The sequence below is a fragment of the Dicentrarchus labrax genome, unplaced genomic scaffold, assembly GCF_905237075.1.
Source record: "Dicentrarchus labrax unplaced genomic scaffold, dlabrax2021, whole genome shotgun sequence".
NCBI lineage: Eukaryota > Metazoa > Chordata > Actinopteri > Moronidae > Dicentrarchus > Dicentrarchus labrax.
The window spans coordinates 10415401-10428392 of NW_026136702.1; the positions used below are offsets into that span (position 1 = coordinate 10415401).

The window sequence follows — 12992 nt, forward strand, 5'->3', positions numbered from 1 at the left end:
TAGATCATCATTCAGATTTTAAACAAACCCACAGGTTAGGCGAACTAATGTAGCAGAGAAAACACAAGAGAACTACCTGTTGTTTTCTTCCTAGTTCAACTTTGGCCTGTAGTACTTGCCATAGTTATGTCCAAACAGTTTCCTTGTGCAAGGAGGGATTATTACCAACATTTCCTATACACTTCACTTTTGTTTTTACCTCCATAATTTCTTGGAATAATGGCCAAAACTATGAAAGTTGCAATAAACTGGAATCCTTTAATGGGAATGAGAATTGGATGAACCTCAGAGGAAATGGTGTGTACAGAAATAACATTTAAGGCTGGAATATAGAGGTAACAAGTGTTGAAATTTGTGTGCTGGTGGTAGTAGGTAGGTATTTATATATGTAAGAACAGCTAATTGGGCCTATGAGTGACTGTACTAATGTGTGCATTTTAATGTGATATACGTGTGAGAGCGTCTGTTTCTCCTCAGCTCTGTTTTCCTAACAGTCTCAGCAGATAGAGTCAAAAGGAAGTGGCTCTTTGCTTTGGCATGAGCACAGACAGTCACTGACTGAGAGGGGCAGAAAAGGAGGGAGGGAGAGAAGGACAAAGGGGAAGGAAAGTGTGTCCTTTCTATCAGTAAAAGCTAAAGAAAATAAAGCCCACCAGAGGACCCAGATTCCTATCAGCGGATGTTTCCGGACCTCTTAACAAGAGCACTTCCAAGAAAATAACTAGGAGGAGCAGTGATGTGTGTCGAACTCTGTCCGTGTGTGTGTCCGTGTGTGTGTTGTGTGTGTGTGTGTGTGTGTGTGTGTGTGTGTGTGTGTGTGTGTGTGTGTGTGTGTGTGTGTGTGTGTGTGTGTGTGTGTGTGTGTAAATTAATGTGTCTTTGTGTGCCAAGCTGAGATAAAGCTCTACACTGGCTTAGAGAACAAATGGGAGTACTATGTAAGCAGAAGGAAGATCAAAGCCAAATGTGATTAATGAGAATTTCACCCTCCCTGAATGATAACAATAAAAGCCTCCACAATACACACATGCATGCACTCAACACACACAATCGCTGACAGCACGGGAATTCCATAATACATTGATAATGAGGAACCAAGCTGCAGGGAATTATGAGAACTTCTACAACTCCGGCGATGAGTCATTTTGCGCCTCAGAGAGGGAAAAACCTCATCCCTCTCCTATGTGTTTTCTCCAGTTTTGTTTAAATTGTCTGGCAGTAAAAGTGTCGCCACCACACACTTGTGACGATGACGATGACTCAGGCTCACGAACGTCCCCTGGCTCCTCCACATCCTCAAGATCAAAGCGCTGTGCTGTACTTTCATTGCTTCCCCTGCAGCAGGAAATGCCTTTTCCTGTTGTCTGGCCTGGCGAGGGAAAGTTCCTTAATGACCTGCATTACTGTGTCTATCTGCACCCTCTACTGAGTCACAGAAGTGACATAGCTTCAGAAAAAGTCTTTGCACAGGCAGCCAGAGGAAGTTGTTTCTGTGAATGCAATTCAGTCATTCACTGTCCAACCATATTCTAATAAAGTCAACGATGAGGGTTTGGGGTTTAAGTTATGGTTTCAAATGCTGCTCCATTTATTTAGACAGATTTTTGATACTCAACTGTTGGATTTAGTCCTGGTTGTTTGAGGTTTTCCTGCTCATGATTGTGGTCTGGGTGCCCCACCGTGTCCTGCTGACGTAATCTCCAAACCTTAGAGGCAGAGAGGTGCACCGACATGAGCATGCAAAAGGGAATGGGACACAAAACGATATCCTGACATCAAATGCTGAGCTGTACCCTCTAAATGGAACATAGGCACACACATAAGCTCTACACGCACATATACACACATATATATATATACACACTGAGACACAATACACACACTCACAGACACACACACTGTTCTAAGTGGCTCCAAGTACTGTTCCATTATTGAGCAGCCATGATGTAACTGGCAGCACGCTTTTTGGCACGTAACGTCTATTCATAGACAGAGGAGGTGCAGGAAAACGTCCCACACTCCCCTTGCTGCCTCATTCTTGCTCTTCCTCTATCGGGGCAGACGTCTTTCTGCACCTCCGCCACTCACCTTTCATTTCTTGTCTGTCTTCTTTCACTCCTTTCTTCTTGTTCTTTGCATGCATGTATGTCCCTCGTGCCCTCCTTTTCCTGTTTCCTCCCTCTCTTCTCCTTCAACTCCACCTGTCTACGCATGCTTCCTGTGAATCATTTCAACCACCTCATTCCCACCATCCTCTCTCTCTCTCTCTCTCTCTCTCTCTCTCTCTCTCTCTCTCTTGGGTGCTCTGCTTCACTGAAGCTGGCAGCCCAAATCCTCTTTGGCATCCCTATCTCAATCTCTCCTTCTGCTGTTCTTTTCACCCCACTGCTCCCACTCTATCACCTCTCTAGAAATAACTCGCCCCTCGCCCTCAACCATTCATCTCTCGCCTATGAATAGTAGGAGAGCTGCAGGATGTTCTTAAGGGTGCCTAAGGTTAAAGATTACGTAGGGAAGCTGCCTTTTAGGTCACAACAGGACAAACTACTGACACACAGCTGTGGAGGGAGCAGATGCCCAGAGCATCATGGGAGAAATGAGGCTGATGTCATTGGTTATAAGAGTATATGTGTTATGTGCATTTTCTCCCTTTTAGGTACAGAGGACACCCGTCTGAATAATGCCTGTAACAGTGATCCAGTGTGTCCTCCCAAGTGCCGCTGTGAGTCCAATGTAGTGGACTGCTCCAACCTGAAGCTCACCAAGGTCCCTGAGCACATCCCTGCATCCACCAGTGAACTGTAAGGAATCAGGGAAAAATGACTAACAGGAATAGATGGAGTGAGAGATAGCATGAAAAGAACTGAAAGAGAGAGAGAGTCATGAGATTGACTCTCAAATTTTATGGATTTATTTGTTTGTTTGTGGGTAAACTTGCAACTTTTTTTTCTCTAGTCGCCTTAACAACAATGAGATCACCACTCTGGAGGCAACTGGAGTTTTTAAGAGCCTTTCCCAGCTGAAGAAAATGTAAGTCAAACTTTGAGTTTACATTTTCAAAATAGTATTACATTTTCTTTTCTGACATGTGTTTTCTTTCTCCTCATAGTAACCTCAGCAACAACAAGATCACAGAGATCGAAGATGGAGCATTTGAAGGTGCATCTTCCGTCAATGAGCTTCATCTCACAGCCAATCAGGTCGACTCAGTCCGAAGCGGGATGTTCCGCGGCCTTGAGGGACTGCGTATGCTGTGAGTGATGCACAAACACACACACTCAGACATGCTGATATTTCTAAAATGCAAGATGATGTTTGAGATTATTCGGCTGAAGTGTTTCATTTCTTTCCTCTTCAGGATGCTGAGGAACAACAAGATTAGCTGTGTCCACAATGACAGTTTCACAGGGCTGCACAACGTCCGTCTGCTGTCTCTGTATGACAACCAGCTGACCACAATTACTCCTGGGGCCTTTGACACTCTGCAGACCCTCTCCACCCTGTGAGACCCTGGCATACACACGCCTCTTCAATCAAGCATTTCAAGTTTCAATGTTCTTATAACCTCTCTTATGTTCTCTATCTCCCCAGTAACCTCTTGGCCAACTCCTTTAACTGTGACTGTCGGCTGGCCTGGCTCGGCGATTGGCTGAGGAGTAGGAAGATTGTGACAGGTAACCCTCGCTGCCAGCGTCCTGGCTTCCTGAAGGAGATCCCTCTACAAGATGTGGCTCTGCCTGACTTCCGCTGTGAGGAGGGTAGGTGATGCCAAGACACACAGCTGCCTATTGAGATTCTCTTTCTATATGTCCTTATTTAGACCGTATCAGAAGTTTTGTTGCAGCTTCTCCACTTTAAATGAAGTAATCTGTCTTTTTGAAAGGAGATAAACATCTTTTATATAGTAGATGACCTCCACTATGTGCGTAACTAACCTGTCAGGATCTGACTGATGAAGATTTTAGCTGCACTCTACTCCGCAATACGTTATGAGCAAGGGCCGCTTAAAGTGTCTGAGATCATCTTAAATAATGACCGCTATTGTGCGACTCTTTGTTTACCGAATAGATTGCTACTCAGCAGTTCCTAAGCTGCTGGTCGATTGCTGGGCTGAGTGGAGCTATTGAGCTGTTTGCCTTATTGACCAGTCAGCCTATTTGCACCTGAATGAATGTTAGACTTGTCTTCGGGCCTCAGGCACCTTCCATTCTTTGCTCTTGCTGGTCGATATTACATTAGTGAGGCTCTTCTCTCTTTCGCTGTCCTATTTTACTTTTTACATTTTTCACTTCCTCTTTTTTCATTGTCTCAATACCTCACCATCAGCTTGAAAGATTGTGCTGCTTTGGCACTGTCTAGTTTTAGGTGTGCTTTGTCTTTCTACTCTGTCTACATTTTCTTTTCTACTCCTCTTTTTTATTACCAGGGATGACAGCTTCTTCTTTTGGCTGTTCTCCATGTTTTTCCTACAATCCTGATCATTCCTCATCTGTCTTCCTCTCTGGTATCTTTTCTGTTTTTTTTCCCAGGCCAAGAGGAGTCAAGCTGTGTGCCCAGACCTCAGTGTCCTAGTGAATGTACTTGCCTGGAGACTGTGGTGCGCTGCAGTAACAAGCACCTCCACTCACTGCCCAAAGGCATTCCCAGGAACGTGACTGAACTGTGAGTTCCTGGCATTAATTATACCAATTGCATTTGTATCTTATCGGTTTGAATTCTGGGTTTTATTGTTCCTTTGTCTTGCTTTAATCGAGGCAGGCCCTTGGAAGGAAACCAAAGGAGACACTATGAATCGGTAGAGAGGAGCTTAGGAGTTATGGGAGAGATACGAATTAGTGAAAAGCAAAGAAAACAGATCTCATCATTTGGAGAAGGGAAAAGGAGTCAATAAACCCTGTAGTTATTCTCTCAGACATTCTTCTTCTGTGTTCCCTGCAGCCCTCAGGGCTAGCACTGATGTCACTCTCACACTCAGAGCCAAGGATCAGAGTGTGTGTGTGTGTGTGTGTGTGTGTGTGTGTGTGTGTGTGTGTGTGTGTGTGTGTGTGTGTGTGTGTGTGTGTGTGTGTGTGTGTGTGTGTGTGTGTGTGTGTGTGTGTGTGTGTGCATATTTGTGTGAGGACCAAAAGTCTGTCCACAGGAGCATAGGGGAGCAAGAGGACATTTTAATGAGCAGTTTTCAATGGAAAGGGGAGGGAATGGAATAGGTCTGGAACTTTCCAATACTGCTTCAAGTGGTTCAGACTAACTCTCACACACACACACAGATGCACACACACGCTGTGCAAGCCTTAAGGCCTGTCATTGTCCCAGCAGGTGTGACCAGGTGTGCCCCACTGTTCTGAGCTTTCATCTAGTCATCTGGAGAGTTTGCTACTCCATCATTATCCCAAGTGTCCTCTGCACCGTCATTACCTATCATTACCTCTGAACCCAAAGGCCCCCTTTACTAACCAGGAACCCCCCCCCCACCCCACCCTTCCCGCCTTGAGTACAGTCAACAACAATAGCAGGAGAAAGCCCCTGCAGCTGCGCTCAGAGGGCCCAGGCCCTAAATCAACCATTTATCGAGGTGACAGCCCTCTGATAGCACTTTGTGTTGGCAGTCAACAGGATAGTTGCATCCCTGCAGGCATCATGTCAACTATGGTGGCTTTAAGATCAGTATGTTAGCACACACATATGAACACACACATAAGTGTTTGTACCTTAGTCACTTCAAAAAGTGGGCTACTGCTGGGGCACATTCAGGAATTGCTGCTAAAAATAAATTTTAAATTTTATTACTGATTCTAATTCTAGTTTGAGGTCTTTGCCCAGTTATTCAGTCCTAATAGAAGTGATATATTGCCCAGTATGTGTCTGGAACAGGGATGCTTACTAAGCCTGATTTCTTGACATGAGACACAACATTGTGTCAAAACTTTAAATCTGCGGTTTGGAGTGTGAACAGCACGGGAAGAAGTGTTCTGTTTCAGGATATATATTGTATGGACTGACTCATTAATGAGCTGTTTGTGTCTTTTTGTTCAGGTATCTGGATGGAAACCAGTTCAGTATTGTGCCAAAGGAACTGTCAGCTTTCAAATACCTACAACTGGTGTAAGTTTTTGTCTGTCTGCACCCCTGCCCCCGCACCCCCCCATTTCACTGTGCGCATCAATATAGTGAACTTATGCCAAAATGTCCTTTCAGAGACCTGAGCAACAACAAGATCAACTCTCTGACCAACTCATCCTTCTCTAACATGAGCCAACTCACCACTCTGTAAGTCCTGATCAGCCTCAGCCAAGAGCTAGTATTTCATTCTAGTACTGACAGTAGGATGGAAACTGTATTTTGTATACACATATGTAATTATTTTTAAATTTCAGAATCCTGAGCTACAACTCCCTGCGTTGTATCCCCAAAATGGCTTTCAGTGGACTCCACTCTCTCCGACTGCTGTGAGTTTATCAATATATACATATATATAGTGTGTGTGTTCATCTTAGTATGTCGGCCTAGGACTGGGTCTTAAAATCCTATTTTTAATACAATTGTATCGTGCCAGTGAGAGTTCTGTTCTTTCCCATGAGAATCAAATGTTACTTTGTTGTCAGAATTTTGAGACAATGCTCAAAACAGCAACTTCATTTAAAACAATTGAAGTTATTTTGAAAGAAGAAAGAAGACTCACTTTCAGACTAAATGAGTTATTAAGGAGGATATTTTTACAGCTTGCACTGACTACAGAGACGCTGCAGCAGATGCTGAGAATCTTTGATTGACTCCAGAGGACTGAAACAGTCTAAACAGTTATGACAGCTTATGCATTCACACACACACACACACACACACACGCACAGACACAGACACACGCACAACCTACAACTTATTTTCTCTGTTTAAATGGCAGCCACGGGGCCAACAGCAGCAATGTTGTTCCGGCTGCTACTCCTGCCCACACCTCGTCTTCAGACATCTGCCCAGTCTGCCTGTTCACCTCTAAACGCCCCGAGCTCATCACCGCCTCGCCATCAGGGCCAAACACGCGCCCCCACAATCCGCTGTACAAAATCACTCTGACACTGATTACCAGAGAATGTTTGCCCCGCTAACCGTAATGGTTTTGACTCTGCCTCTGGGCTTTTATGAAGTTATGAAGTCTTTGATTGTGCTCTCTCAGTGACCATGGGCTCCCTGTGGATGAATTGGTCTGCTAAATAACTGAGATGTAGAATTTAAATGCCTCCGACAGACAGATGACGAAACCAAACCAATCTTTGGACCTGCATCCAAAGATACAGCAGCTGGATGCCCCACACTTTAACTCAAACGTACAGTTTAGTTCTGTGAGGCAGAAACAGAGACCAGGCCCAGCAGCACTCCTTATGAGATTATGTATGCATCTGTGTATGTGTGTGTGTGTGTTGGCCTGTATGCATAGCTTACATGTTTGTCATCTACTGGCTTGGTGCCCGTTAGTATGTGTGTGGGAGTAGACATATTGGACTTCCATGTGTGCTCATAGCAGGCACACTTTTTACTACTGACAACAAAGCTTCAACAAAGCCTCTTTTTACGGCGGGATTCGACTAAAGTCCCGATCATTACGAGGCACAAAGCGTAAGAGCCCTTTTAGCGTGGAATGAGAGTGAAGCTTGGTCATCATTAGCTGATGCCGCCTTGCTAGCTCGGGTGCATTGCTTTGATCTCTAATGAAGCTGCGTCCGTTATTTCTGCTCTTGCTCACTCACGCCACCTTCACTTTTAAAATATTCCCTGTGCGAGTGTGCTAGACGCCATGTGAGGCCCTCCCCAAACACACACACACACACACACACACACACACACCATACAGGCTCAGACCTATATACAATCTCAGACACACACACACACATATTCTCACAGACTGTCTGGCCTACCTTATTGTCTCAGTCAGACGGGAGTCCAAATGAAGCAGAAAACTTTGATGTCTTTACTGCTGGTGTGATCAATCATAAGTCTCCCATTAAATGTCAATTGGTGCCATGGCTTTTTTTTTTTTTTTTTAACTAAGCAATGCTGTGGGGGTGCAACAAAACCGACGTGAGAATGAGCTCCTTTTAATACTTTCAACTTCAAGACCTCACACCGGGTTCAAAGTTCAACTTTGGAAGCTTCATAGGAACCACAGTGAGATGCCAAATGCAAAAGCGGGACACGCTCATGCGTACTCACAGACTGAGGTGCCAAAGCCTTTATAAAGCTGCACCTTTGGCTTTACAGAGCAGTAAAGAGGAGAAGAATCATTAACGCTCAGGGCTTCAAACAGACCAGGGGTCTAAGCCTGGCATGGATGTGGTGCAGTTTGGTGTGTGTGTGTGTGTGTGTGTGTGTGTGTGTGTGTGTGTGTGTGTGTGTGTGTGTGTGTGTGTGTGTGTGTGTGTGTGTGTGATGGTTGTGGTTTGAGCTGCAGATTAATAAGCTGCTAATTGGCCTGCTGGGTATTAGGTGTGAGTGAGCTGAGAGAGCGATAGGGCGTGGCACACCACGGTTGGGTGGGAAGCTGTGAGAAAAGAAAGCGATATGAAAGAGGGTGATAGAGGTAAAGAAAGTAAAGTCTGCAACAAGTGAAATCAAAACCAACATATTCTCACTGCTGATACAGTGCTGTGAGCAAATGCCAGTATCACATGATCTTCAACAACAAGAGCTAAACCAAACGTGTAGCTCAGAGGACTCACAGAATAAGAAAACATTATCAACTGGTTGCAGGTGAACGAGTCTGTGTGAAGATTTTGAACAGTTCAGGCTGTCCAGTTCAGTTGGACAGCCTGTGCACACAGTGCAGAACTACTTTTTAGAATAAACCATAATTTTGCCTGTCCAGAAACATCAAATGCAATAAGAGATAAGTTGCATTGGTGAGATTGAGTGATGTAATGACATACAGCTGTAGAAAAGAAAAGTAAAAAGACACAGAGACAGACAGAGAAAACGTTAGTACGAGAGCGGATCAGGTTTCTTCCTGGAGACTCCCTGGCTCCTTTCTCCCATGAGGTCTCTGCCTGGCTGGCACACTGCTGCTGGCTTCATGCCCTCAGTATCCTAACTGGTCTCCGACTCCCACAACCCAACTACTCACTCCACACTAATAAGCATTCTCCCCTGCACACAGGCCAATTAACTTGTTGTCTCAGATGGTTACATTGTATATTTTTCCTTTCGTACTCGAGCAACGGCTCTGTATCCTTACATTGACCAGCTGCACTGTCTGTATGCTTTCACCTGACTCTTCCGCAACTTAGCAGTAATTCACAGATCAAACAAAGGAGGAAGTAGGGTTTCAAAGTCTGTTTATACTTCAGTTCTCTTCATCCAGGCATAGAGAGCAGATGTGTCATGTGTTGGTACTGTGGACTGAGCTGTGGTAACATTAGCGTGCGGTCAGCTAAGGGGTTGGAGGTGGTAATGACCTGGCGGATTACAGCAGCCATCAGTCATCTAGCCATTAAGCCATGTTGGCTTGTCACCCTGGATAGTACTCAGAGTACAGTGAGGAAAAGAACAGTATATACAAAGCAGTGTAGAAACACACAAACATTAATTTACATGTGACCAAATATGAAAGCATATACATATACCTTAATCTGCACACACACAATTAAAACACAAATCTTTTTCTCTGTCCTCTGTGTGTTGCAACTCCGTTACCCCCCCCCCCCCTCCCTCTGTACACTTGTTGGCCCTGCCAGCCAGACGCACATAGAAACTTGACACCGGTCTTTTCCAGACTTACAGAGCCTCACATCTTTGCCAGCTGTACAAGGCTCAACCAAAAAATACAAACCACCTACCACCCCACACAATACTGAAATATCCCTCAACATTTCTCCTGCTATTTCTGGTTTTAGTTGTCTGAAAACAAAGAAGTAGTATGCAGAACTTTAACTAACTTTTATTCTCATTACTGATTAATATGTCTGTTATTATCCTATTCTTTTTGTCTCACCAATAGTTCAAAACCCAAATATATTTTGTATTCTATCATAGAAGACTAGAAAAAACAGCAAATCCTCACGCTTGAGAAGCTTTAATGAGCAAATATTTGCTTTTTACTTGTTTGCTTTAGATAGGAACCAAGTGATTAATGAATTATTAAAATAGTTGCCAATTAATTTTCTGATCGACTAATCTAATCACTCAGCTCTAACAGTATGATAAAAAAAAGTCCAACTAAAGATCTTTTTTTTCCCAATGATGAAATATGTTCATGGTAATAAAGTTTCTCTTTCCTTCCTCCAACAACCCTAAGGTCTCTCCATGGCAACGAAATCTCAGAGCTTCCTGATGGCATCTTCAACGATGTGGCCTCACTTTCCCACTTGTAAGTAGTGAGACACACACACACACACACACACACACACACACACACACACACACACACACACACACACACACACAACTGTATACCCCAATGGCAGGCTATGTGATACCGACTGTGCTTACCGCTGAGTTTGTGAAGTCTACACACATACACATACACACTTTCAGGCACAGAGGGGTTCTGGTCAGACAGCAGGAGAGTGTGGCTCACAGTGGCCTGTCTGTAGTCCTCTTTGGTGGGCTCCACATGAGCCAAGCCCTCCCTTAATCAGCCACAGTCCTGTGGTTAAGGCAACACACAGACCCCTCTACTGTCTCATCTCCCTGTCACATCTTCGAAACACACACACGTTCACGAGCACACACGCAGATTCTCCACGGTCTGCGGACTTTAGTGTTTGTTTTGGTTTGTTGATATATGTCTGTAATTTTGTGTGTGACCATCGGGTGTGTGTTGTGTAGCCGTTGTGTGGTTGTGGACATATGTAAAACTACCCAGAAGTATCTTTGCAGTGTGCCCTCTGCCATTCCGGCCTCGATATTCACATCATCCCTCGACAGCCACTGATCAATAGACCTATCAGTGTCAGAGTTGGAGAGGAAGAAGGGAGGATAGAGAGAGCTAAACAAAGACATTATTTAGAGAGCTGTACAGGAGTCAAGGCTGCATACAAACGGGATGATAGAAGGGAAGGTGGGGGGGGACGCGCATTGATCCACAGTCACAGTCAAGTGGCTTTCATGTTAGCAGATGTCAGGTGTCAGCTATTGGCCCGGCCTGAAAGATGAGCCTGTGTTCCACCGTAATGGAACAGCATCGATTCAGGAGTGTTTGTGCATCCAGCGGGAGGACAGAGCGGCATTGATTCACGACCACCATGACAGAAGTGGTTAAGAGTACCTTCTGTTCACACCTTTGCTTATAATTGAGAATCCCTCCTCCAGATGATGTATGGCACAAAGTGGCATTGAGCATTCAACTTCTGATCTGTTTTACTCTCAGAGAGGGAGGGTTTTAGTTGTATAGTACACAAAGTTGAGTTTTGCATATTTTATGTAAGGGTGTAGAGACACCTGCTGGTGGTAGAGTGTACTACAGTGTCAGAGCCTGTGTTTGTTACTGAACTAAGTGAGGTTGAAAGTTTAACACAGCCACCTTAACTCATCAAATCACTGATGTGTTTATCATATCAGGGCAATTGGTGCCAACCCCTTGTACTGTGACTGTCGCCTGCGCTGGCTATCAGACTGGGTGAAGACCGGCTACAAAGAGCCTGGCATTGCCCGCTGTGCTGGCCCACAGGGCATGGAGGGCAAACTGCTGCTCACCACACCTGCAAAGAAGTTTGAATGTACAGGTGAGTTTGACACAGAAATATAGTAAGTATTAAGTAGGATCATTATCTAAATGCAAGTCATTCATATTGGTCTGGCATTGCCCTAGGAGATGTGGACGCTGCAGTGCTGGCCAAGTGTAACCCCTGTCTGTCCAGTCCCTGTCTGAACCAAGGCATCTGTCACAGCGACCTGATGGAGATCTACAGGTGCAGCTGTCCTCCAGGATTCAAGGTCAGAGCTTATTTGTGAATATCCACTTAAAGTTGGTCTTGAAGTATGTATGATTTATAGCAAAAAATTAACATGGTTTCTGTTCTCTGTCTCAGGGCAAGAACTGTGAGACAGCTCTAAATGCCTGCGTGAGTAACCCATGTGCCAACGGAGGAACCTGCCAAGTGAATGAGGAGGCGGAGGGAGAATACAGGTGAGGAAGACAAGCTTTAGAATCAGTGCCACAAAGGAATTAAATCTTTTATAAGGAACTTGGCATGATGACGTAATGACTGTGTATGTTTTTACAGCTGCACATGTCCACTGGGCCTTGAGGGCCCCACTTGCCAAACCAACATTGACGACTGTGAAGACAACGACTGTGAGAATGGAGCAACCTGCATTGATGGAGTCAACAATTACACTTGTTTTTGTCCCCCCTACTACACAGGTTAGTGCATACAACACAGTTTGACCTAAGTAGCAACTGCATTGTAAATCATCTTGTACAAATAAGCAAAACATTTTCTAGAGAAATTCGGTAATATCTAGATTTCAGCTTTGATTCTTGTGTAGCTGATACATTTAATTGATTTATTATCTTACTTAGAATAACAGAGCCTGATATTGTTTTTTTTTTTAAGGTTTAATAATTTTTTTTGTTTTTTGTTTAAGGTTTAATAATCAGTCCTCCAGGATTTCGCTGGCTTTTTTAGGAGGATCTAAAATTCCTGATTTCATGGCAGCTGTTCTAAAAAATTGCATTGTATGTCGTGACATTTTGAGGCATTTTTTGCAATTAAATTGCAACAGCAACTTGTTCCAGTGAGAATAGAATCACATTGTTGGACAGGGTCAACGTAAGAAGTTCTCTTCGCACATGTCTGCATCTTCACCACTAGAAACAAGGATGTGTTATAAGGCTCAATGTTTTTTACTGGAAACTATGTTTGGACAAAACTGCACGGTCACGCAGGATTCACAGGGATTGGTTGAAACTGCGTTAATTGTTGCAACCACAACTTCCTGGAGGGACTGAATAAAATAATGCAAACAGTGCCTGAAGTGATTATTTTTCTTGGTTACATAGAAAT

At 44.2% G+C, this 12992-nt stretch overlaps 1 protein-coding gene across 6 annotated transcripts in view; it reads left to right on the forward strand.

The window, feature by feature from the left end:
- The window catches only part of slit1a (slit homolog 1a (Drosophila)), an 87837-nt gene that overhangs the window by 67732 nt on the left and 7113 nt on the right, over positions 1 to 12992 (forward strand). For 5 of the 6 annotated variants that reach the window (XM_051421299.1, XM_051421294.1, XM_051421311.1 and 2 more), the window contains 14 exons: positions 2657 to 2801; positions 2956 to 3030; positions 3110 to 3253; positions 3359 to 3502; positions 3592 to 3758; positions 4530 to 4662; positions 6034 to 6102; positions 6196 to 6267; positions 6375 to 6446; positions 10280 to 10351; positions 11545 to 11708; positions 11795 to 11919; positions 12015 to 12112; positions 12210 to 12349. In XM_051421299.1, the coding sequence (XP_051277259.1) occupies positions 2657 to 2801; positions 2956 to 3030; positions 3110 to 3253; positions 3359 to 3502; positions 3592 to 3758; positions 4530 to 4662; positions 6034 to 6102; positions 6196 to 6267; positions 6375 to 6446; positions 10280 to 10351; positions 11545 to 11708; positions 11795 to 11919; positions 12015 to 12112; positions 12210 to 12349 (1620 nt within the window). The remainder of the gene's footprint in view (positions 1 to 2656; positions 2802 to 2955; positions 3031 to 3109; positions 3254 to 3358; positions 3503 to 3591; positions 3759 to 4529; positions 4663 to 6033; positions 6103 to 6195; positions 6268 to 6374; positions 6447 to 10279; positions 10352 to 11544; positions 11709 to 11794; positions 11920 to 12014; positions 12113 to 12209; positions 12350 to 12992) is intronic. The other variant, XM_051421301.1, reaches the window with a different exon arrangement.